The sequence below is a fragment of the Rhinoderma darwinii genome, chromosome 13 (genome assembly GCF_050947455.1).
Source record: "Rhinoderma darwinii isolate aRhiDar2 chromosome 13, aRhiDar2.hap1, whole genome shotgun sequence".
Lineage (NCBI taxonomy): Eukaryota > Metazoa > Chordata > Amphibia > Anura > Rhinodermatidae > Rhinoderma > Rhinoderma darwinii.
Window position 1 is genome coordinate 33,583,657 of NC_134699.1, and position 23,570 is coordinate 33,607,226.

General features: G+C 45.7%; 1 protein-coding gene across 7 annotated transcripts in view; it reads right to left on the reverse strand.

The window, feature by feature from the left end:
* Positions 1-23,230, reverse strand: part of RALGAPB (Ral GTPase activating protein non-catalytic subunit beta) — a 69,764-nt gene extending 46,534 nt beyond the window's left edge. For all 7 annotated transcript variants that reach the window (XM_075845789.1, XM_075845788.1, XM_075845787.1 and 4 more), the window contains exons 1-5: positions 23,075-23,230; positions 16,203-16,414; positions 15,673-15,875; positions 9,364-9,527; positions 292-478 (exon numbers count right to left, since the gene is read on the reverse strand). In XM_075845789.1, the coding sequence (XP_075701904.1) occupies positions 292-478; positions 9,364-9,527; positions 15,673-15,875; positions 16,203-16,388 (740 nt within the window). In that variant the 5' untranslated portion in view covers positions 16,389-16,414; positions 23,075-23,230. The remainder of the gene's footprint in view (positions 1-291; positions 479-9,363; positions 9,528-15,672; positions 15,876-16,202; positions 16,415-23,074) is intronic.
* Between the last annotated feature and the right edge of the window lie 340 nt (positions 23,231-23,570).

Sequence of the window (23,570 nt, forward strand, 5' to 3'; positions counted from 1 at the left end):
CCAAATGACAAACATTGCTCTGCGGCATTGGGTCCAGCCTAAAGAAAAAGCAAGCGGCAAAAGGACTGGACGTTTATCTTATGTGTAATTGGATTGAGAAACATCATTTAGTGAAATTATCCAATTGCCAATATGAGGTTCTAAAAGAATCAGTTTTCATGGTCTTACTAATCGCAATACAAAATCAGGAATATATGTGACCCAGCAGTATTTAAGGATCGCTCATACGACAGTATAGAACATTGAGTTGTCCCCCATACATTAGAACATCCATCATATACGCAGCCTCACCTAGATGTTAGGGCACAGATTGCTTTACTCCACTGCTCTACCACAGCTGAGTGGTGTCTCCAGTTGGCCACCATTTCTTTGGCGGTCTTCCAGTAAGGTGGTGTTGGAAAGCAGCGAGTACAGGCCAAGAGCCAGACCTCAAACAGGACTCCGATTAACTTGTCAGCTAAACTTTCTGCAATACCTCCTGGGTAAGACAACAAACACATGTAAATGTAAGATTTTGAGTTGACATTTTCTGTGACATTTAAAAAAATCCTCAAAGTCTGATAACCCCTTTATGGGGATGTCATGGTGGCCATATTGGTTATCTGCCAAACTTTACACAGAGAGATCGTCAGAGAAATTCTACAGCTTTCTAAAATACATTGCTTAATGATGAAACTGCAACACCAAAAAGGACTATTTGTAATGTTATGCATATCGAGGAAGTGGCAGGTGTCGCTAAGTACTGCAAATGATCACATTTTCAAGCACCTCGCTCCAATCTGTGGCATGTGGGAGGGGCATAAAAGCAAGATTGAAAAACTTTTTTAACCACATGAAACCTCAAAACCAGTGTTGGCACAAACCATCAGAAGGAGTTTGCATGACAGTGGCCTACAAGCCAGACGTCCAGCTCCAGGTGTTCCATTGACCAAACGCCACCGCTCTTAAAGGCTATCATGGTGCACAGCAAGACGGCAATGGCGTCTGGAATGGAAGTCTCTCCTCTTCAGAGATAAGACACACTTTTGTCTCGGACGCAATGATAGCTGGAAATTGGTTAGGGGAGCAAGTGGGCAACGCCATGAAGAGGCTTTCACAAGGGAATGTCACACTAGTCCTACTCCCGGGATTATGGTGTGGGGTTGCATAATGTATGTAGCCGGACCCCTCTAGTCTTCTTTTCAGGTACACTAACCGCGGAGTCACATTGATTTGGTCGTGGAGCCAGTGGTACTGCCATTTCTCCAAAGTGTTCCAGAAGCCATTTTTCAACAGGACAATGCTCATGTTGCTCGTGCCACTGTGAGCAGCCTGAGTGGCCTAAATGTGCTACCATGGCTTGCAGAGTCTCTGGACTTGTCTCCCATCAAACACATCTGGGCGGTAGTTGCAAAGGGAGCTGCCAGCAGCCAATCTTGATGATTTGGGTGCCTAAGTGCATTCAGCGGGGCATAATATTCCTCAGACAACCATTAATAACCTCATTGATAGCATGCCAAGGCGTGATCCTGTGATTTCCACAATTCAAAAACTTTTCCTTCTTGGCGCTACAATTTCAAAGTTGAGGAGTGCACTTTATGTTTAAATTCTTACAATTTTCAAACGGAGTTTGCAATCAGTGAACGATAACACTTGTTTAGATTCACAGGCTGCAAACCTGTACGCAACTAGTCCTTCTGCGAGCGGAGAAGTGGATACAATTGTATGGGTATGTGAACACGCTAGCTTCCTTTTACATCTGAAAAGACAGACTGTTTTCAGGAGAAAACAGCTGCGTCGTTTCAGACGTAAATGCTCCTCCTCGCATTTTGCGAGCCGTCTTTGACGCCCATAATCTTGAGCTGCTCTTCATTGACTTCAATGAAAAACGGCTCAAATTACGTTTCAAAGAAATGTCCTGCACTTCTTTGACGAGGCAGTCATTTTACGCGTCGTCGTTTGACAGCTGTCAAACGACGACGCGTAAATTACTGGTCGTCGGCACAATACGTCGGCAAACCCATTCAAATGAATGGGCAGATGTTTGCAGACATATTGGAGCCGTATTTTCAGGCGTAAAACGAGGCATAATACGCCTCTTTTACGCCTGAAAATAGGTCGTGTGAACCCAGCCTATCTAGTCAAGACACTGCTCTGTAAGGCTGTGTTCACATCACCGTCTGTGTTCCACTGAGGGGTTCAGTCGGAGGTTTCCGTCGGGTTAACCCCTCAGCGGAAAGGCAAACGGACAGGGTTCCGTCATTCAGTCGACTGCGCTATTGGTTCTGTCAAGAACAACGGAACCCTGTCACAATAATGACAAACGGAAACCATTAGCTAAGTTTCCGTCACAATTGACCGCAACGGTGAGGGAAACGGAAGCTTAGGTTTCCGTTTGCCTTTATGCTGAGGGGTTAACCCGTCGGAAACCTCAGATGGAACCCCTGAACGGAAGGGCAACAGTGATGTGAACAGGCCCCAAGCTAAACAGCCTGATACATTATAGCAAACTATCAAAAAGTTTGTGCAGCGGCTGTATTTAGCGCTCACATTGCCTACACTATGTACACTTTAATCCACTTCGCCGCCGAGAGAAGGCCTAGGTATGTATAGGTTTGCGGCCCCTGAATGTACACAAAAGATTGTGCTTATTCATTGACCAACAAACAACTTGAAAATGGTGAGGATTTAAAAGAACAGGATTTTAGTACTTCCCAGTAAAATCCCTTTCTCGTTGAATTCACTCGGGGGGGGGGGGGGGGGGGGGTCGGAGGACATAGAACCATGGGTATAGGCCGCTGTGTCTCGGAAGAGGACACCAGGTAAATATGAAAAAGAAAAAAAAAAGTGTGCCCAGTGGGCTATATATACCCTCTGCTGAGCACTCCGCTCCTCAGTTTGTACCAACAGCAGTAGGAGAGCACAGAAGGTTTAGCACAATTTTCCAATGAGAAAAGCAACCTCATGAAGTCCAAAATTGTAACAATAAAAGAAATAGGGCGGGACCTGTGTCCCCCAGTGAATTCAACGAGAAAGGGATTTTACTGGCTAGTACGAAAATCCTGTTCTCTCATTAAAGTATTCACCAGGGGACACTATACCATGAGATGTCCTAAAGCAGTCCCTTAGCGTGGAAAAAAAATAATAATCATAGCCGTGCAAGCAGCCGAAACCACAGCTGCTTGCAACACCCTCCGACCCAAACTGGCTTTGGCAGAGGCCAAAGAATGTATCTGGTAAAAACTCGAAAAAGTATGTAACGAGGACCAGGTGGCGGCTTTACAGACCTGAAGGGCAGAAGCCTGTTGATGCACCGCCACAAGGAAAACTACCTTCCAGGATAAGATCCTGAGGGAAACTTCTTGCAAAAGTTTGAAAGGTGCAGCCTGAAGAGCGTCAAGGACCAGATTGAGTCAAAATCAGGGAGGAAATAACAGCAGCAGGATAACGTAGAAATGCGGAGTGCAGACCCCAACAGGACTGGATACAACCATCCTAGTCACCAATGTACAAAGAAGAGATCCAGGCAGCACATCCAAAGGAAAAAAAAAATTTATTCACCCATGCAACGTTTCAGATACACAGAGCCTTTCTCAAGCATTTTTGTTCCTTCGGACATGCTGTCTGGATCTCTTCTTTGTACATTAAAGGACCAGGTTGTGATCCCAAGGTTCTAGACTCCCTGCAAAAAAGCCTTTATTGGAGAGCGGAAAGCCAAAATGCGTTGGAAAATAAAAAGATAGGGCTGAAACCTGCCCCTTTAGAGTAGCCAATCTGAGTCCCTGGATCAAACCGACCTGAAGGAAGGCCAGACTATGCGGGATGGAAAAATGGAGGGGGTGGAACTGATGGGATTCAAACCACCTAAAATAAGCCAACCAAGTGTGATGGTGGTAAATCCCTTGGGATTGAGTCTTCTGGGCCTTAATCATGGTCTGAATGACTGGATCAAAGAAACCTTTGAACTTCAAAACCATGGTTTCAAACAGCCAATTTGTCAAACGCAGTTGAGGTAAAGCAGAGTGGAACATTGGGAAAGGAGGTCATGCCGCAGAGGAAGCGGCCACAGGGCGTCTGCTAGAAGGAGCATGAGATCCGCATACCAAGCTCTGCGAGGCCAGTCTGGGTGCACCATAATGGCTGTGACTCCTGCGTCCTTGACCCTTTTCAACACTCGAGGCAGTAGTGGAAGGGAAGCAAAAAAAGAGAGAGGTTGAAAGATAACCAGGGGAGAATCAGAGAGACAGCTCCTATGGCCCTGGAATCCCTCACCATGGTGACATAGCCTGGGCAATTGTGATTGAGGTGAGAGGCGAAGAGATCCACGTCCGGGAAACACCACCGAATCCAAATGCAGTGAAAAATCTCTGTATGAAGAGACCATTGTCCGGGATGCAGGCCTTCCTGGCTCAAGTAATCCGCCTTCCAATTGTCTATTCCAGGAATGTGCAATGCAGAGATTGATGGGACATTTTGTTCCGCCCAGCGAAGGATCTTGGCAATTTTCTTCCAAATAGTCCTGCTTCTTGCGCCTCCCTGATAATTTAAGTATACCACTGCTGTAGAGTTGTTAGTCTGTAACCACACTGGAAGACCCTAGAAAAGAGAGATGTCCAGTGAGACAGGGCCAGTAAGATGGCCCTCAACTCCAAGATGTTGATCGGGAGCGGAGATTCCAGGTCGGACCAAGTGCCCTAGACTGAGACAGCCGAAGACTGCCCCCCAGGCGGACAAACTTGCGTCTGTTGTGATGACTTGCTAGTGTAGAGCAGTGAAGGGTTTTCCCTGAGAGATGTTGGGGAAAGACACGCAGCAAAGCAGGTCCTCCTTGACTGAAGGTGGCAGATGGATCATTGGATCCAAGGAGTCCGGAGACTTGTCCCAATGAGATAGCATTGCCAGCTGTAGTGATTGGGAGTGAAATTCAGCAATCGGGACTGTCTCAAAGGTTGAGACTATTGTCCCCAAGACTTTCATGCAGAAGCAGATGGAGCAACGAGCATTCCTGCGGAGTACTGTCCCTCTCTGTCTTGAGAGTGGAGGTTTTGTCCCTGGGTAAGAATACCCTGGCTGCCTGTGTATCCAGGACCATCCCTAGAAACTCCATTCTCCAAGAAGTAGTGAGGGATGACTTGGTGCTGTTGATCAGCCATCTGAATCTGCGAAGACAATCCAGTGTAATATTGTGGCTGTCCAAATGGTCCTGTTTGAAAGGTGCCTTCACCAGAAGATCGTCCAGGTATGGGATAACCACTATCTCCCTGGATCTGAGGAGCGTTATGGGTGCCACCATGACCGTGGTGAAGACCCTAGAACCGTGGCCAGGCCAAAAGGGGAGGGCCACAAACTGGAAGTGCTCGTTACCTACAGCAAAGCACAGGAAACGCCGTTGTACTTGTGCAATAGGAACATGAAAATAAGCATCCTTGATGACTATTGTGGACAGGAACTCGTCGACCTCCAAGGAAGCGATCACCGAGTCTATGCGAAACCTTCGAATCTTCACATATCGATTGAGACATTTTAGATCCAAAGTGGGTCAGAGATGCGGCTTTCTTTTGTACTGTGGAAAGGTTTGAATAAAAACCCTTAAAACAGTTCTGGAGTTGGTACTGGGACAATTACTCCTTGATGGAGGCTTTGAAAGGCTTGAGAAAAAGCTTGGACTCTGTAGGGGCAAAAAAAAACTATTTTGTAGCCCGTCGACAAAACCTCCCGCACCCAGGCGCCTAATGTTTAAGCCGTGTCTCCTGAAAGGAGATCAGCTGTGCCCCCACCCCAAGGAGCAGCTCGGGTGAGGGCAAATTTTCAGGCTGTGAAAGCCCGCTGTGCTAGAGCAGGTCTGTTGCGGGGCTGCCAGGAGCTTCTAGACCGGAAGGAAGGTGTCTGCGCTTGGAAGGCACGGGAGTCACCAGAGTTCTGCCTCTGAAGTGGGGCAGAGTATCAAAATGAACAAAACCATCTTTGTCTTCTGAATTATGGAACTGGGAGTCGTCTTTGACGACTGTGGAAGAAAAGTGCTCCTTCCTCCTGTAGCCTCAGAAACGAGTTGGAGCAGGTCAGGTCCATAAAGGTGATCCTGGGCAAATGGAAGGGTGAAAACCTTTTTCCTAGAGGCACGATCAGTATCCCAGTTCCTAGTCCAAACGGCCCGGTGGACAGCTACCGAACTAGCCGTGGCCTTAGCCATAGACATCTGCAAAAGCTGTGCAGCTAGCAGGGAAGTATCCACAATTAGAGTCCCCAGAATTAATCGCATCCTGTAGTTGAGTAGCTAGTTCAATACTAGCCAAGCTAACCCAATATGCTGCAAAAGAGGGTCTGACTGAAGCTGTGGCCGCGCTGAAAGTGGCTTTTTTCCATAGTTTCCATTTTGGCATCAACAGGATCCTTTAAGGCAGAAGCATCTGCAACCGGTAAGGTAGTATTTTCATAAAGCCGGACCATGGGAGCATCTACCTTGGGGTGAGCTGACCATTTAGCAATACACTCAGAAAAAGGAAACACAGTCTGTACTCTTGGACACATGCATAGACCCGGTCAGGGTGTTTCCATGCATCAGAAAACAATTTGTCAAAACCCGAATGATCTGGAAAGACCAGAAAGGGTCGTCTTTGGTGATGCAACAACAACTCATTCTGAGGGGATTCAGCAGGACCATCCGCAATCTTAAGTATATTACTCACTGCCTGAATGAGTTCCTTCACAGCAGCAGGAGTGGATTCGCTTTTATTACACTCAATCTCTGAGTCGGAGAGAGAGACGTCCGCCGAAAAAGCTGGTTCAGATATATGTCTTAAATGTAAAGAACGAAGAACACCTGCAGGATTTTGTCCAAAGAGGAATCAGATGAAGAATGACGACATCTTGAATTTCTGGCCCACTTGCGGGATGCACTGAGAGAACTAGAACTACTGCAATCCGGGGAAGAATGTCTGGGGGCATGAATGGACTGTGGTGCCTGAGAAAGGTCAGACAATTGGGACACCAACCAACAAGGAAGGCGTTGTAAGGCATCCATCATGGCCTGAGAGAGGCGTGCGAGATTATCTACCGCCTGGGTGAGTGAATCCGCCCATTGGGGGAGGTAATATGCTCACTTACCGTGCGAGCGCGAAGGGCATTGAATACAGACTGGTTCAGCCTGCCCGCATGGAAACTTTGTACTGCACCGTGTACACGCAAAGAGCGTTACAATGGTGGGAGGGGGTTGGGGGTCTTAGGAGCTTTTCCCTTTGAAGACCTATTATGAGCCTGCTACAAAAAAAAACAACTCAACACTATAGCCAATGGCTATCCTACCATACCCCCTAGGTGCTGTGTCTCCCGTGAAGCAGGCTTGTTTCCAGCACTGTATGACTTCTGTACACTGCTCAGTGTACTATGATGATAGAGGGGAGCGTCTGAGAACAGAATAACCCCTCCAGCCACAAAAATGCATGCTGCGATAGTTGGTCAGGATGGGCTTGTGACTCAGAACGCAAATAACAGCGCAGGAAAAAGGCGGGGCAGACAGATAGCGTCCTAGCAGAGAACCAAAGCCGCGCCTAAATTAACGGCGCCGCAAGAGGAACGCTGTGACTTGTAGTAAGAACAGAAGAGAATGCTGAATTATATTAGTCAGCACACTTCAGAATAAAAAAAAACCTCCATATATATAATGCTCCACGACCACAGCAGCTCCCAATTATGGGCAGGGGGAGAACTTACCAGTCAGTCGTCTTGAGGCGTAGCAGGTCACCCCTTTGGAAAACACACACACACGTAGTGTGGCTGTCCGGCATCCTCAACTGCTGGTACGAGAATAGGGGACTGGGTAACCAAGGCGGGGAACATCCAGCAGAGAGGTTGGCATCCACTAAGGTAGGAAGAGCATCCTCCAAAATGGCTGGCACTCGCTGAAAAAGTGAAAATTCCTTCAACGCAACGCCTGCAGGGGAGTCACCAAGTGGGACATACGAGGGACACGCACCCTGCACCTGAAAATTAAATAAAAATAAAGCAAAAATAAAAAAATTGGCTGCAGTGCAGGACATGTCTGCTTCCTACGGACACTAGGCTAAAACTGAGGAGCTGAGTGCTTAGCAGAGGGTATATCCCACTGGGCGGAGCCACACATTTTTTTTTTTATATTTACCTAGTGTCAGCCTCAGTGACAGCAGCCTATAGCCATGGTACTGTGTCCCCCAGTGCATACTTTAACGAGGAAAAAAAAACAAAAACTGGAAAAATCCCTTTAGAGAGGCTCTGTCACCACATTATAAGTGTCCTATCTCCTACATAAGGAGATCGGTGCTATAATGTAGGTGACAGCAGTGCTTTTTATTGAGAAAAAAAAAAACCACGATCTGTTTTCACCACTTTATTAGCGATTTTAGATTTATGCTAATGAGTTGCTTAATGCCCAAGTGGGCGTGTTTTTACTTTAGACCAAGTGGGCGTTGTACAGAGGAGTGTATGACGCTGACCAATCAGCGTCATGCACTCCTCTCCATTCATTTAGTCAGAACATAGGGATCCTTTTAGATCAGTATGTGCGGTCTTATACGAACACATTAACAATACTGAAGTGTTTAGACAGTTACCGTTTCTGTGGTACTTACAGCAGAGCAAGCGTAATCTTGTGAGATTACGCTGAAGACGACAGGTTACAACGAGATTACACTTCCTCTGCTGTAACTACCGCAGAAACAGTAACGAAGTACAGGGATTGTGAATAGACATCCCGTGGAATGTTTATTCACTGTCTAAACACTTCAGTATCATTAATGTGTTAATATAAGACAGCGCATAGCGATCTACAAGAATCCCCATGTTCTGACTAAATGAATGGAGAGGTGTGAATGATGCCGATTGGTCACTGATTGGTCAGCGTCATACACGCCTCTGTACAACGCCCACTTGGGCATTAAGCAACTCATTAGCATAAATCTAAAATCACTAATAAAGTGGTGAAAACAGATCGTTTTTTTAAATAAAAAGCACTGCTGTCACCTACATTATAGCGCCGATCTCCTTATATAGGAGACAGGGCACTTATAATCTGGTGACAGAGTCTCCCTACTTGGCTTAATCACAGAGCGAACTATCCCACGTATATAATGACAGGATTTCCTCTCGGACGTGTAGGAAAGCTGGGTGACAACACTTGTAGTAACTGGAGTGCTGGTAGGATTAGAGGTCACCTGCATTTTCCAGAGATAAACATAACTAGGAAACTGCTGAATACATCGACACCTAGACAGAAGTAGAAAGCTGAAGCACTTATTAGAAATGATTTTTATTCCGCTGGGACGTTTGTCCGCTTATAAGTACATACTGCGAACAATTAACCCTCTATTTTACATCAGTAACCACACTACAGAAGGAGGCCCCGTGACTAACCTGAGACAGTTGGAGCAGCGAGGAGCGTGTCATTTATCTGTAGAAGAAAAAGCAGAAGAACCTCCCAGGTTTCCCGGGCCATGCTGGTCGAGTCTCGTGCCAGCTTCTGGACAGAACGCAAGACCTGCAGGCACAGCCGGATCTGGTTGCCAATCTGTTCCTGCCTGCAAGTAAAACAATCGTCAAACCGTAAATAACTTTATTAAAACAAATGTACTGACTTTAATTACGCAGCAGTCATTTAGTGAACACAAATGCTAGAATATCAACCAACTGGCAGAAGTCGTTGCTTAGAGCAATTCTCTCATATTAGTTCTTGCAAATCACCCCAGAATCAGCCTGCTCATAAACCACCCTTTAGATAGGAGAGCGGAGACCCCTGGCAAACAGCAAACAGCTGAATGTGTGTGGGGGGGGGGGGGGGGGGAGGTGGGGGAGTGTTACCGCTGCTGATTCATTACTCCTGCAGTGGCCACTAGAGGAGAAATGTAGTACTACTTGCAGCAATACAGATGAATGGCCAGCCATGTAATACATGGAATAACTGGGTCCATCAGAGTGAAATTCGCCATTGTCCGTGGATCTCCACTCTCAAATAGAGATCCCCCTCTATGACGTCCATATGTCCTAATAAAACATGGAAAGGGTTTGTCAAGATGAGAAAAACCTTTTACAAATAATTGTGTGCCCTTTCATATATTGGCAGCTTAGACACCAGTAAACAACTTGAATTGCATTTTGATTTTATAATTCGTTCCTAAAAGATTTAAAAAAAAGTACACCATGTATTTATTTGCGTGTAGCATTCATTTATGACGTCACATTACCTGGGGTCCCAAAAGCTCAGTATTCTAGTTATGGAAAAGTATTGGTTCTCAAAAATTATTTTGGTACTATAGCCAGGGCCAATCCTGAGGCTACACGTTTGCTTTAAAGGTACATGGAACAATAATCCCTCCAGCCCTAAACTGTTTATATTGCGCAGGATAATGTACGGGGCGCCAGGAACCGCGCACAGTAATCCTATTCCAAACTGTTATTACTTTACCAGGCAGCTCATAAACTCCAGTTTTCCACTCATCTCTCAATATAAAAAGATTGTTCCGTTTCCACACTGCAATGACTGATGAAATGTAAGGAGAGAGACTCCTCCACAGAAACCCCATATCGGGTTACATTTCTGTATGGCCAACATCATTCCCTTCTATACATGGATTCTGCGAGTCAGTGAGCTTGTGGCAAAAGAAGTTCAAGGAGGAGAACCCACTGTAAACCAGGGAATCGCATGGATAGTTTTATCACCGTCCATGTAATACATGAATGGGCCAGTTCCACCAGACAGAGCCACTGATTCTTCGGAGGGAGGTTAACAACGTTACTATGTCAGTTTTCTGATGTAGAAATGTCGCAAACAGCACAAGAGACACAAAAATTTAGACTTTTGGTTTGTCTTTTCTCCCCGCTCGCCACTAAAAGTGACAGCCCAAGATGCATTCTCACGTTACGATGGGCGAATGTAGACGAAACCAAGCACACATATGCGGTGGACAATGGCCTTGTGATTTTGCCGGTAACACGGTTATTGGAATTCCTATAAAATTCTGCGGCCGTTGCCCACCGAATGTGGGCGTAGTTTTGTCTGTATACCGCCGATGCAGCGTGAGAATGCACCCTTTGTGTCTCTGCTCTGGCTCATAGAAGAGGGTACAGAGTGGGGTTCCCCTTTAGGTGTCTATATACACTAATACTGCAGGTGAACAGGGGTTGTCTCACTTTAAAGGGAACCCGTCATCAGCATTTCACCTATTGAACTTTACTTATCTCTCGCTGGCCGCTGCTATAAAAAGTTCATTGCCGTTATCCCCGCTCCTAAACTCCTCCTCCGACTGTAAATAACGGTCTGCAAACATTTCGCGCCTTTTATCGTGTCCCTTTGTGCGCACACCCCAGAAGAGGACATCGATGCACAAGCGCAGGATTGTGTGTACTGGGGGAGGCGAGGAGCTGTCAATCAAAAGTAATGAGGCGGAGTAAACCCGGAAAGACTTGAGGAATGAAGATTTGACTCTTTTCAAAACAAAGATTTGACTCTTTTATGCTCATTAGCATACGGTGTGGGAACACTAAAAAGCTGAATATTAAACCTACACAACTGACTAAGAAGAGAATTATAGGATATATAGAAATTATTTTTCACCCACTACCACCAGGTATTGCTGGTTTAATAGGTGAAATGCTGGTGACAGGTTCCCTTGAAGGTTGGGCGTATTTCTCAGATTTGTTCTTCTACATCTGGAGCTAAAGTCTACAGTGCATGTTAAAAGAAAGGAAGAAATCAAATCTACCACGGCAGCCTCAGTCTGCATTAAGTGCCAGCCAAAACTGCTGAGGAGACCACCGTTGTGGCACAAAGGTTCAGCGGCCGTTATTACCCGAGGAATAGGCAAAAAAAAACAAAACAGAACTCTAAAGCAGGAATAATCTAAGAGACCAGATATATTTCATTGTGGTACATCTGAATTGCCGAGTATATTATTACAGTAGATCTGCAGCAAGCGTGTCTACCCCTGCTGCAGGAAAATGAGAACTTTACACAATGGGAATTTCAGCAACTGATGAAGTCCTGAGAAATGACAAAGCAACCAGATCCGCAGTATCAGTTATCTGTCTAGTAACCTGGATATATAGATTGTTGTATACGAGCTTTGAGAGAAGAAACACAAATGTTTCACATTACTCTGCTCTGTCATTTCGCAGTATAAGTCTACACAGCGACTTTGGGCGCAACACATGTCGCTCGGCCAAATATCGCTGTGTCACCCTGCCTGCATTACAGGGAACGAAAGTCAATGTAGGCGGGTTGCCATGACACAAAAAATTCAGCAGGTCCGGGTTTCATGCGATTGTCGTGTTGCGGTAACCTGCAGGTTGTAACACGGACACATTGTCTTTCGTTACTTGCGATGCAAACTGGACAACAGTGAGATCTTTGGTTGCACGACCTGTATTGACCTAGGTCTAGCCCAACTATCACTCCCAGTATGTGGCCAGTTGGCTCAGACAGCGATACTACAAGACACTCGTGGCAATGGGTGGAAATACACTCCACTCCATGGTCACGAGTTATATTTGGGGAGCACCTGACCAATCTCTCCCCGCAAGCAGTAAATGCATTATCAAATGATCAGTAATATATGGTGAGCAGCTCATACACAGAGCCAATTATTCATCTAGTATGACATCTTATATGATGACTCCATTTACAGACATTATTATTATACTGTCACTGTCACGTCCTGGTCTGTGCACCACTAGAGACTATGACGGAGTGCAATGTATACAATGGGTCCATAAGTTGTGCTATCCACAGATCCTCCATACAGCAGATGTAAAGTACAAAGGGTCAGCACTTTTGTTGATTAATTAAACCTTGAAGGCGTTTTCCCAACTCTCATGGGATACGCCATAAATGCCTGATAGATGCAAATCCCAGCTGGCCGCCGCATCCTGGGGATGAATGAATGCAGGCGGCAGCGCATGTGCAGAGGGGTCTCTCTATTTTGTGCAATTTAACCCGATTCTCTGAGAAAAATACTTCTATGCATCTCGTCCAGAAAAAGAAAAAAAGAGAGAGAGAGAGAGCGAGAGCGCGAGAGAGCGAGAGAGAGCGAGAGAGAGCGAGAGAGAGCGAGAGAGAGAGCGAGAGAGAGAGCGAGAGAGAGAGCGAGAGAGCGAGCGAGCGAGCGAGCGAGAGAAAGAGAGAGAGAAAGAGAGAGAGAAAGAGAGAGAGAAAGAGAGAGAGAAAGAGAGAGAGAAAGAGAGAGAGAAAAAGAAAGAGAAAAAGAAAGAGAAAAAGAAAGAGAAAAAGAAAGAGAAAAAGAAAGAGAAAAAGAAAGAGAAAAAGAAAGAGAAAAAGAAAGAGAAAAAGAAAGAGAAAAAGAAAGAGAAAAAGAAAGAGAAAAAGAAAGAGAAAAAGAAAGAGAAAAAGAAAGAGAAAAAGAAAGAGAAAAAGAAAGAGAAAAAGAAAGAGAAAAAGAAAGAGAAAAAGAAAGAGAAAAAGAAAGAGAAAAAGAAAGAGAAAAAGAAAGAGAAAAAGAGATAGATAGAAAAAGAAAGAAAGACTTATATTGATCGTGCGTTTCTAAACTATTTTCTAATAAAAGTATATTAGAAGAGTTGTACAAAAGTTTTCAAACACCTAGAAAAGAAGATCTTTCCTCCAACAGCCGTCTCTCTAAAACTCCCAATGACAATAAAGTAAATGGTAAGTTTAATGGTTTGTAGGGTCATGACGTTTCTTTGCTGCAGCAGGAAGCGGTCAGAGAGGAGCTGGGGGCAAAGCGCTGCTGATATTTAGCTGCTTATTCAGGAGGGGGGGTTCCCTAAATTATTTGATTACAACAGAACGTTTGATCGGTGGGGCTCCCCTTCATTCATTACGAGGGAAGAGCACTGCACACACGGTTGTGGCTGTGCCTGGTACTGCAGCTCCGTGCCATGCGCTTGAATAAGACTGAGCTTCAGTAGGCACAGTCGCCCTTACATATGCTCCAGCTGGGACTGAGGTAAAGCATCAGGCAGGCACAGCCACACCCAAATAGAAAGATGCCTCTGTAAACACTGAAGATGCCACAACCCTATCCCAGGGATCGGATCTATATTTAAGTCCCAGAAAACCGCTTTTACATGAATATCCGGCTTGTCTGTGTGGGGAGGTGAAAATAAAGCATGAGAACTGCAGGACATCATTTTAAAGAAATCAGAAAACAAGGACCTAATAAAGATCTATAGCTCTACTATCGGACATGTGCATCTGCCTGCACAGATTTTATTTTTCCTTACTTGGGTTTTTTGTACAGTAGAACTAAAATGTCAAAATACTTCCTCTCTACAAAGCACAGGGTGTGCGGATGTCAGAGTGGAAATGTGCTTGCCCAAGAATAGACAGGAATTCCTGCCGCCAGGAGCAGGCGGTCCAACGTGCGGGATCCTCCATCCCTCATTGTTTTATCACAAGCCGTGTGTCCTCACAGACCGCGCCAGTAAAAGGGACACTGAACCCAAAATGTATCTTCTCCACACTCTGAAGAGAACTACAGACGGGATTAGAGGTCTCCCTGAACATTTTTCAGCAGGGTCAAATACTACTCTTAAAGGGTAACGGAACATTCAACAAACTTCTGACGTCATCGCGACACGTCAGGAGCTTTGATTGGTGGGGGTCCGAGCACGGAGACCAAATCGCTAAAACGAAGTGGCAGAAGGGCTCACGTGAGCCGTTTTGTTTCTGTTCGGCTCTTTCCGGAGAGCCGATGGATTGGAGCATACGGGCTCATAGATGGTCTATTGTTCCTGTACACCGCTACATCGATTTCCAGAAAAAGGTGAACAGAAACTAAGCGGCTCAGCGCTCACATGAGCACTTCTGCCGCTTCTTTTAGCGATCGGTGGGGGTCTCCGTGCTCTGACCCCCACCAATCAAAACTTCCGACACATCACTATAACATGTTGTCAGAAGTTCGTTGAACGTTTAGTTACCCTTTAAGACACTTTTAGCCAAGGAGTATTTAATTTGCGATAATTAAATGTAATACTAAATAAAAATATTTAGATGGGGCGTTTCTTCCTTCAGGCATTCATACTCGGTGTATACGTAACGCACTGTTTGCTGTAACACTGCGGTCAGACTGTGGGCCCACTAACATTCACAGCTGAGGGTTTGTTTCTATATTTAGGTAGATAGGAGATCGGTCTCATTCAGATGGCCATAACACAGCTGTATTTTAGCCTCCATATTACAGGCGGAAGTCCCTCCGCAACCATGGGTCTAACGACGCGAACATCCTAGTGATTATACACGCGGTCAGAAGGGGCATGTGACTTATGAGACAGCGGGTACAATGTGGAGGGGTAGTTCTTCCTTCATTCATACATACATAGCCGCCAGTGCGGAGCGACTTCAGTACACGTCAGCCGGGCGCACATAAAAGTCACTGCTTACTGGCTCAGCGTGTGCCAGTCGTCTGACATGAACTCAAGCCACCCAGCAGCCCAGTGCTGGCGGCTCACGATGAGCGTTAGAAGTACATTCCTGACAACCTCGTCTTATACACTTGTTTTAAGTAAAGTATTAAGCAGGCAGCACGGCCTATAGCAAACTCCTCCTCAGAAATAGGAGCCTTGGCAGCTTTACGCCACGTTTCGATACATAGACTATTTTTCAGTACAAAGAAAAAAACAACAATTGCCCAGTGGCAAAATTCCTTATCAGCACTTTCCACATACGTTGGTTGGAGGAAATGTTCTCACCTCGGTACAAAGACATTTTGTAAGTGCTTGAGGATGATCTGAATGTACTTGTTTGGTTCCCGGACAACAGGCTGGGGAATGGAGTCTTTAGGAGACACCAGCGCCATGATCCAATCAGTGTACACGTCCACACAGTATTTCACAGTGTCTCCCTCTAGTGGTAACGTGAGGCCATAACAGATCACCTCCATGGTCCATTTCACCTGGAATGCAGAAACATTTTTGGTATATTATGAACAGATCATTAGAAAGACTTTGTCTCAAGCACCAGTAGGTAGAATATTAATGAGTGAAGAAATATTCTGGGAATATTCGTTGCGGAAATACATCATTAGGAATAGTCATTAACTTTCTGAAATGCCTTTTAACTAAGTAAAATCCAAGAGATTATTCCCACGCATTGTTCATCACTACGCAGCCATACCACGGAAATGTTAAAGCGTTGACGTTACATAAAGCTCTTTGTACACACGGCCTGGATAAAAGGGCATCACGCCAGGGGCTATTTTTAACCCCACTGTAGTTCTTACCTGTTTATCAGTTTTCAGTATGCTCTCCGTTCCAGCAATGGAGGGGGCATTGAGTGCCTGTCCCAGCGGACGCACTACGGCATTAGCGACGTCTCGGCCCACATTTTCAGGATAGCTGTGCAATACACTGGTGTGACCTTGGTCATTCTTCAGAACAAGGTGCAGCGTCCGCCACTCCGAGTACATGATGAACGCTTCTCTAGTCCCACTGCCTGCCGGAGGTGAAAAACAACATGTCAAGGAAAAGGGAATAGAGATTTATTTTTTTGTATTCACGTCAAAAGACACAAACCTCCAAATTGAAAATATAATATCTGCAGAAAGCACATAGTGGGTCTCTGAAGAGTAACAATATAAGAGCTTTCTATGTGACTTCCATTGAGTCTCCCATAAAAAAACTATTTGAGAAACTTTTCTTAGAACCCTGTGTTGTGCCTTTCCTCTGTTACTCTTCCTGAAAACGTGTGACCAAATTGACAACTGGACGTTAACACTTCCTTTGTCAAAAAGGTTGGACCCTACACGGACACTATCCAATCACTGCAGACAGTGTCAGACTGTATAGCGACACTATGGACAAGGGGAATGTCAATTTATACATACATTTACAAGAGTATTAACAGAGGAACGGCACAATGCAGAGTTTATATGCCCCAGAATTGTTGTTTCATGGGGAATGGATTAAAACAAGCTAGTCTTTATATGGGTTGGAGCTGCACATTTCTGATAAAGAGCTGCAAAGCCCACACTTGCCTTCACACAGTCTCTTCTGACAGGCTACAGCCGCCAGGTGTCAATGGATGCAATAACGGGAGATAAAAAACGGTGAAACTTCAGCTCACACTCATCACGGGGTACTTCTGGACACTGTGATGAAGGCCAGTTTAGTGCCTCCATATTAAAATCGGATGCACATACAGGTATAGTATAGGCACAGTATTATGGATCCATAAGCGCAGGCTCTGTTGAACAACGTAGACAACCGGCGCCCGATGGAACCCATTGACCTTAATCGTCTTTCCGTCAGGGTGTCCGTGGATTCCCCAGAAACAATAGCGCAGAATGCTGTGCGATTGTTTCCAGTATTTGTGGCAGAATCTGCAACGGTGGCCCCTAATGGAGCCTCCGACGCAGATGTGAATAGGCTGTAACATGTCAAAAAAGGAAGTCTTGTATTTACCAAGCCGAATAAAACACTGGATAGAAGATTTTGGATTCCTGAGTACATGAAATATGAATATTGAAGAAACCGCAATGAAACAAAAGAAACATTCATTCTGTGGACTCCTTACACAGTCCTTTAAAACAATCAGTAAAGTGTGACCTCCAGATTTTTACAGCAGCAGAGACGTGAAACCCCTTTCCCAAATCACTGATAAAACCCAAGACATCACCAAGGGATCAGGAGTGCCAGATTTGAGTTGCTGCCCCTCATCCAGGCCTCCCACCACCTGCCCAGACAGTTTACCCATCCTCCAGGCTCTGCCTTGTTTCCACATAAATCTGGAAGTGTCTAGGACCAGCAACATTCCTCATAGCAGCGTTGTAAGAGCAGCAGACCGGCCCAAACACCCAATGTATCTCTGTATACAAGCGGAGGCATACAGCAGCATGGCTCCTTACAATGTAGCCACCGGGGTCCTTGTGCCGCCGTGCCATGCTCCAACAGGTGCCGCATGTACCAAAATTTCCTTTTCTAGGGGAGAAAAGATCTGTATATGATATCTGACGGAGAATGCCACAATTTCTTGTCATATTTGTACAGAATGTGATAGAAAATAAAATCTCTGCACAAATTCGGAGGCACGTAAGGCGCTTTACAGTTGTCTTTTTAGACCATAGACACCATCATATGGATTTGTACGACACTGAACCATAATACGGCTGTATGCATGAAGACCGAGGGCAAATTCAGACGGCGGTATTGTGGACACATTAGCACCCATACCACCCCAGGACCCACCTTCCTTTAGGAGAAATATTCCCACATCCCTCTAGGTTTCCGATACAGATTTTGGAACTAAATTGACAACTCACATGGACCGGTTAGACGGTCATGGTAATAAAGGCTGGGTGTACAATAAGGCGTCGTTCACACTTCTGTATGAAGGGTTCACGTGAAAAATATCAAATTCAGTCATAGGATAATTAATGCAAACGATAAACCAGCAGATATTCTTATATTAGGGACTGCGGGTGAAGTGGAGATGTTTCTATAAGAATGTGTGTAGAAAAACAAGAACTATCCCCCACAATCTCCTGAACCCAGCGTCTCAGAGAGCAAAGCTTAGGAACAGAATTTTAAGACCAGACCCCATGAGCACAACTGCTGGTCTGTTACTTCATCACTATTGAAAAGAATGCCATAAAAACCCAATAAATATCAGCTCTTATTATAGGAGAAGTGGACAAGCAGGACACAGGACAAGTCTACAATAATACAGAAGAAGTCATAATAAATACACTGACATGTGACAAGTTAGAGGGGATCTTATTAACATGTATACGTATATATGTGCGGGCAATACGGAGACCTAGCACATGATCTGTTCCTCCAACGAATCTACAAAGGACCATCGGACATTCATTGTGTGTGGAACAAAGACATTTCAGATATCAATATAGAAAAGGGTTCTTTACAGTTAGAGTAGTAAGCTATGGAATGCCCTTCCACAAGAGGTAGTGATGGCAGAGTCTATGTCAGCATTTAATAAAAGGCTAGGTGCTTATTTATTTAGGATTGGCATTGAGGGTTATGGTTAATCAAGCAATGAATGACGGGTAATATAAATCGAGAAAGGTTGAACCTGATGGACCAGTGTCTTTTTTTCAACCTATGTAACAAGTTGGTAGACACATCAGCTCCCGACGTAGCCAGGCTATTTCCATAAATAACAGTAATAAAGTGCCATGGCCACGGAGTGCCACTTGGCGCTCCGACAAATGTGATTTAGAAAGAGAATCTGAAACCCCCGTGGATGCCGCGGTCGCTATTGACTGCGGCATCTAAAGGGTTAAACAGCCAGGATTGAAGGTAACTCTGATCCTGGTTGTTAGAGCAGCTATTCAAGCTCATGACACAGCGCCGTGAAAAGGCAGCGCTGTGGTAGATTTACCCCTGATGATCAGCGGTGGAAAAGCATGTGGACGATCATTACGGGGTCAACTAATGTTAAAAAAAAAAAAAACTAGCGAAGGATTACATAGCCTTAAAAAGGCTTATGCGGATATAAACAATTTGAAAACACAAATAGAAAAGTCATGTTAAATAAAGGAAATCTCAAAGCCGTGTCTCATGTTGCGGTGAAACGTTGCGATCACATTGTTCGGTGAATTAAAGCCAAACTTCTTTTTTGCACATATGACGAGCGCTGCGGTTTCCCTTTAATTCTATGGTCGGTTTAATGAGTTCCTGACACGGTCCGCACGTCTTTAGTTAAGGACATGGGACACGTAACTATTTACTGGAGTGCTGCTGACTTCCATAGTCTTCGGAGTATGCCACTTGTTAGCCTGTGGTGCGTCCATGTTGTGGGTTGGTCACCAGTCACTTCCTAGTCAGCATTTCACCGCTGTGTTCCTGTCATTTACCCCCACCCACTACACTCCCACGCAGCGCACTCCTACAGCGCATATGCTGGGGGTACTGCAGAGCAAGCACAGCAGCTTTGGGAGATCGCCGTGCCCCATGAAGGCCGCGTCATTGACGGTGCGCCGTACAGAGGGCAGTGCCATCGCTAGAGACCATGTGACTGAGTGTTGTGATATCACAGTCTCTAGGTAGCAGCATTACGTGACCTTGAAGGTTATCCGGGAATAGAGGTCAAACAACGTTACACTAAAAAGAAAGTTGCCACAAAGGACACAATTCTCTGAATAACCCTTTAAGGCCCCCTGAAAACACGGCAGATTTTGTGTGTAGAAATTTCTGTTCCATTCACCTGAATAGCGTTGCTTCTGCATCAGCAAGAAAATCTGCCGCGTGTGTAGGAGGCCCAAAGGGGTTTTCGGTTTTGTATAATGGTTAATCATTGTATATAGAAAAGAACATCCGTTAGAATATATTTTCTATTTCTATTTCTCACCATTTTCCAGATCTCTGCTTGCGGTCAGTGAGAGAAAACATTTTTTGTTTACATCCAGGGGCTGCAAACATGTACAGACCTAAGGCTGCGTTCACATCTGCGTCAGGGCTCTGTTCCGCTTTAAATTCCCCGTCGGAACGGAGCCCAGAGATTTCCGTTTCCATCACTATTGATTTCAATGGTGACGGATCCGATGCCAATGGTTTCCGTTTGTCTCCGTTGTGCAGGGGTTCCGTCGTTTTGACGGCATCAATAGCGTAGTCGACTACGCTGTAACGTAAGCTCTGACGGAACGTCGGAATGGAGCCCTGACGCAGATGTGAACGCAGCATGACCCTCCTAATAGATGGATACAACTGTCCAGTCTAGAACAGCCCCTAGAAGGCTTTGTTCACATCTGTACGAAGTTATTCCATTGTTCTGAATAAAAAAAAATCTACATTTTTTTTAAAAAAGGGACGTGCCGGAGTCATTTTAAACAGGGACACTAAAGGCGCACGACGGAACCCATTAAATTGAATGGGTTCGGTCAGGTTTCCGTGAGTATCCACGGTTTTATGGAAGAAACAGAGCAGCATGCTGCGATACTTACGCCGCCATTTTTTTTTTCCGGAACGGAGTTGTGAACAAAGATTAAAGTGGTTATCCAGGCAGTAAAGGAAAAAAGAAAAAAAAAAAAAACACAAAACAAGTATATACCCATTTATGAGAACATTCAACTACTTTCCCGGCAGAAAATGGCATTTCAGTGTTACTTACCGATCCCCTACCCTATCGTTTTCACAGACCCAGTCACTTCAGTGGGGGAATCGGGTCTGTGGAAAGAACAGGTCCTATCTTTCCATGGGACACGGGCGGCACACACAGACGTGTGCATGAGGGCTTACTTCTGCAGGTCCGCCAGAGCGCCAGCCCCGGCACGATGACAGCGCGACACCGCTGGAGCTAGTGGTCACATGGGATGACGACAAGACGAGACCAATGTAGGGGATAGCGCTCTCACGTGGGCATTTCCTTGCACGTCATCATTGCAACCGGAACTACAGGCGACCCCGGAGTGTGCGGCAAAACAGGGAAACAGCGCAAGAATCAAAATATATGTATATTCGTGAGTTTACTCAATTTGAACTTGTATTTGGAGATCATTTTTACTGGCTGGATAACCCCTATAAGGCTGCGTTCACACATCATGGTTTGTAAAAACCGTCACAAAACTAGAAACACTGAACACAGCCCAAATGTCTCTCCTGCGCTGATATTTTGCTACAATGTATCAGCATTGTGCCATTAGGAGCATCTGTCGCAGATTCCATCATATTAGCCAGACAAATGACGGAACCTATTAAAGTCAATCACCTCCACCAGGTGACGCTGGTCTCCGTCATTTGACAGAACCGGCGCTTCCGTTATTCTGTTACTATGACAGAACCATCGCTTCCGGTTTTCCCTTATTCTGCTCCTCTAATAAAACAGAGCTGCAGAAAGACCCAAAACAGATGTGAACGAGGCTCAAGTCATGCGTTCCATGATTAAAAAAAAATTACGCCGAAATTTCAGTACTTTATATTGCAGCGACCACTTTTGCAAAAGTGATAAGAGGATCCGGCGCGGTATTAGCGGTCACTTCTCATATCCCTAAGAGCTGGAATCCTTAGGCCCCATGCACACGACCGTAAAAAACCTCTTTTTGCGGACCGCAATTGCGGTCCGCAAAAACGGAGCCATTCACTTTCATTGAACGCGGACACCTTTCCGTAGCACTACGGAAGGGTGTCAGTGTCGTGGAAATGTTCCGGGAATTATGGAACATGTCCGTTCTTTCGCATTTTGCAGGCCGTGCTCCCATACTTTGTATAGGAGCACGGCCCGAAAATGCGGCTGTCAGTCAGTGGCCGGCCGTGCCCGCAATCGCGGGCCGTGATTGCGGGCACGGTCGTGTGCATGGGGCCTCAGGCCGAGCGCTTTTTGATGCTCTACCCGGGGATTCCAGCCCTGGAGAAGCTCCCTGAGGTAAACGTTTAACGGATACCCGACAGATTCCATCTTGCACGTAGTACTTTTTTTTGCGGGATCCCTCAGGGTGAAACAGCGGAGTCTTCTACGTTACTCCATACGAGAAGGTAGAACGACGTATCCCAGCCCAACCAAGGCCAAAAGGACAATCAGGCTAATGGATCCCTATGGAAAGGTTTAGCGTGTACATCAGGAAAGCTGATAGGAAGGGGATAAAACCAGGCCTTACCGCCCTGACTCTTCATATAGTAGTAGACGTCATGGAGGGGACATCATGCCCAGAATTGCCCTCTATGACCCCGAAAGGGCGACGTAACAGTTGATCAAAAAGGGCGGGGTCTCAGCCGCTGGACCTGTGACAATCAGTGGATCGCCAGGGCGACTTTCACATGAAGAGGGTTTGCCCAGAAGGGACATCCCTTAAAGTTTTGGGTGACAATACTACAGTCCCATCGTTTTATTACTTAACACCACAATTACAAGGACTCAGTAAGAAAAATCAGGGAGATCTGGTGAACCAGGGTGAAGGATTGGGTGCCCGTAAGAGGCACCTACTATGACAGGGTGCTCAGCACCTCTTCCTGGCACCAGCTAAAGAGCAACACCATGGCAACCAGAGACCCTCAGAACAAGCTGTACCAGTACGAGATATTAACCCGGTACAAGCCTCCTTATACCAGTATAATACACTTTCTACGTCAGAGTGTTAGAGCACTGACCGCTAGATCCATCAATAGGGAGGAATTACGTATCCGCTGGGAATGTGGCTCTTACCGTATCCACTGCTTCTTACAGCTCCAGATTTGCAGTAGTGGCGCTTTTCCGCTCAATAAAACAGCAGCAGGCCCAGCCGGGACACCGCTTCCGCAACCCGCAGGGCGGATCATCTACAGCCACCGCAAGATGGCCGGCCTGCCGCTCGCATCACGTGACAGGAGCCAATGTCAAAGGCCATTGGCTACAAGCGTACGCACGTCGTAGTTCTGCCAATAGAATTTCTTGTTTCATTGACGTTAACCCCAGAAGAAGGCGGGCGCGCCTGTTCTCTATAGCGAGGCGTGGAGCGCAGTTTTGTTGACAGTGACAGTTCTAGGGAAGTGGCGCATGCGCACTGTCTTGACATTACTTGTGCCTCTCGTACTCTAGGATTTGGACGTCCTTTCTACGATCTATTGGATGCAGGTCATAGGTTTGACCCAAATCCCCCTCTCCATAACAGATCTGCATTAATAAATTGACTATATTACTCCAGAAAGTGTCTGTTTCATAA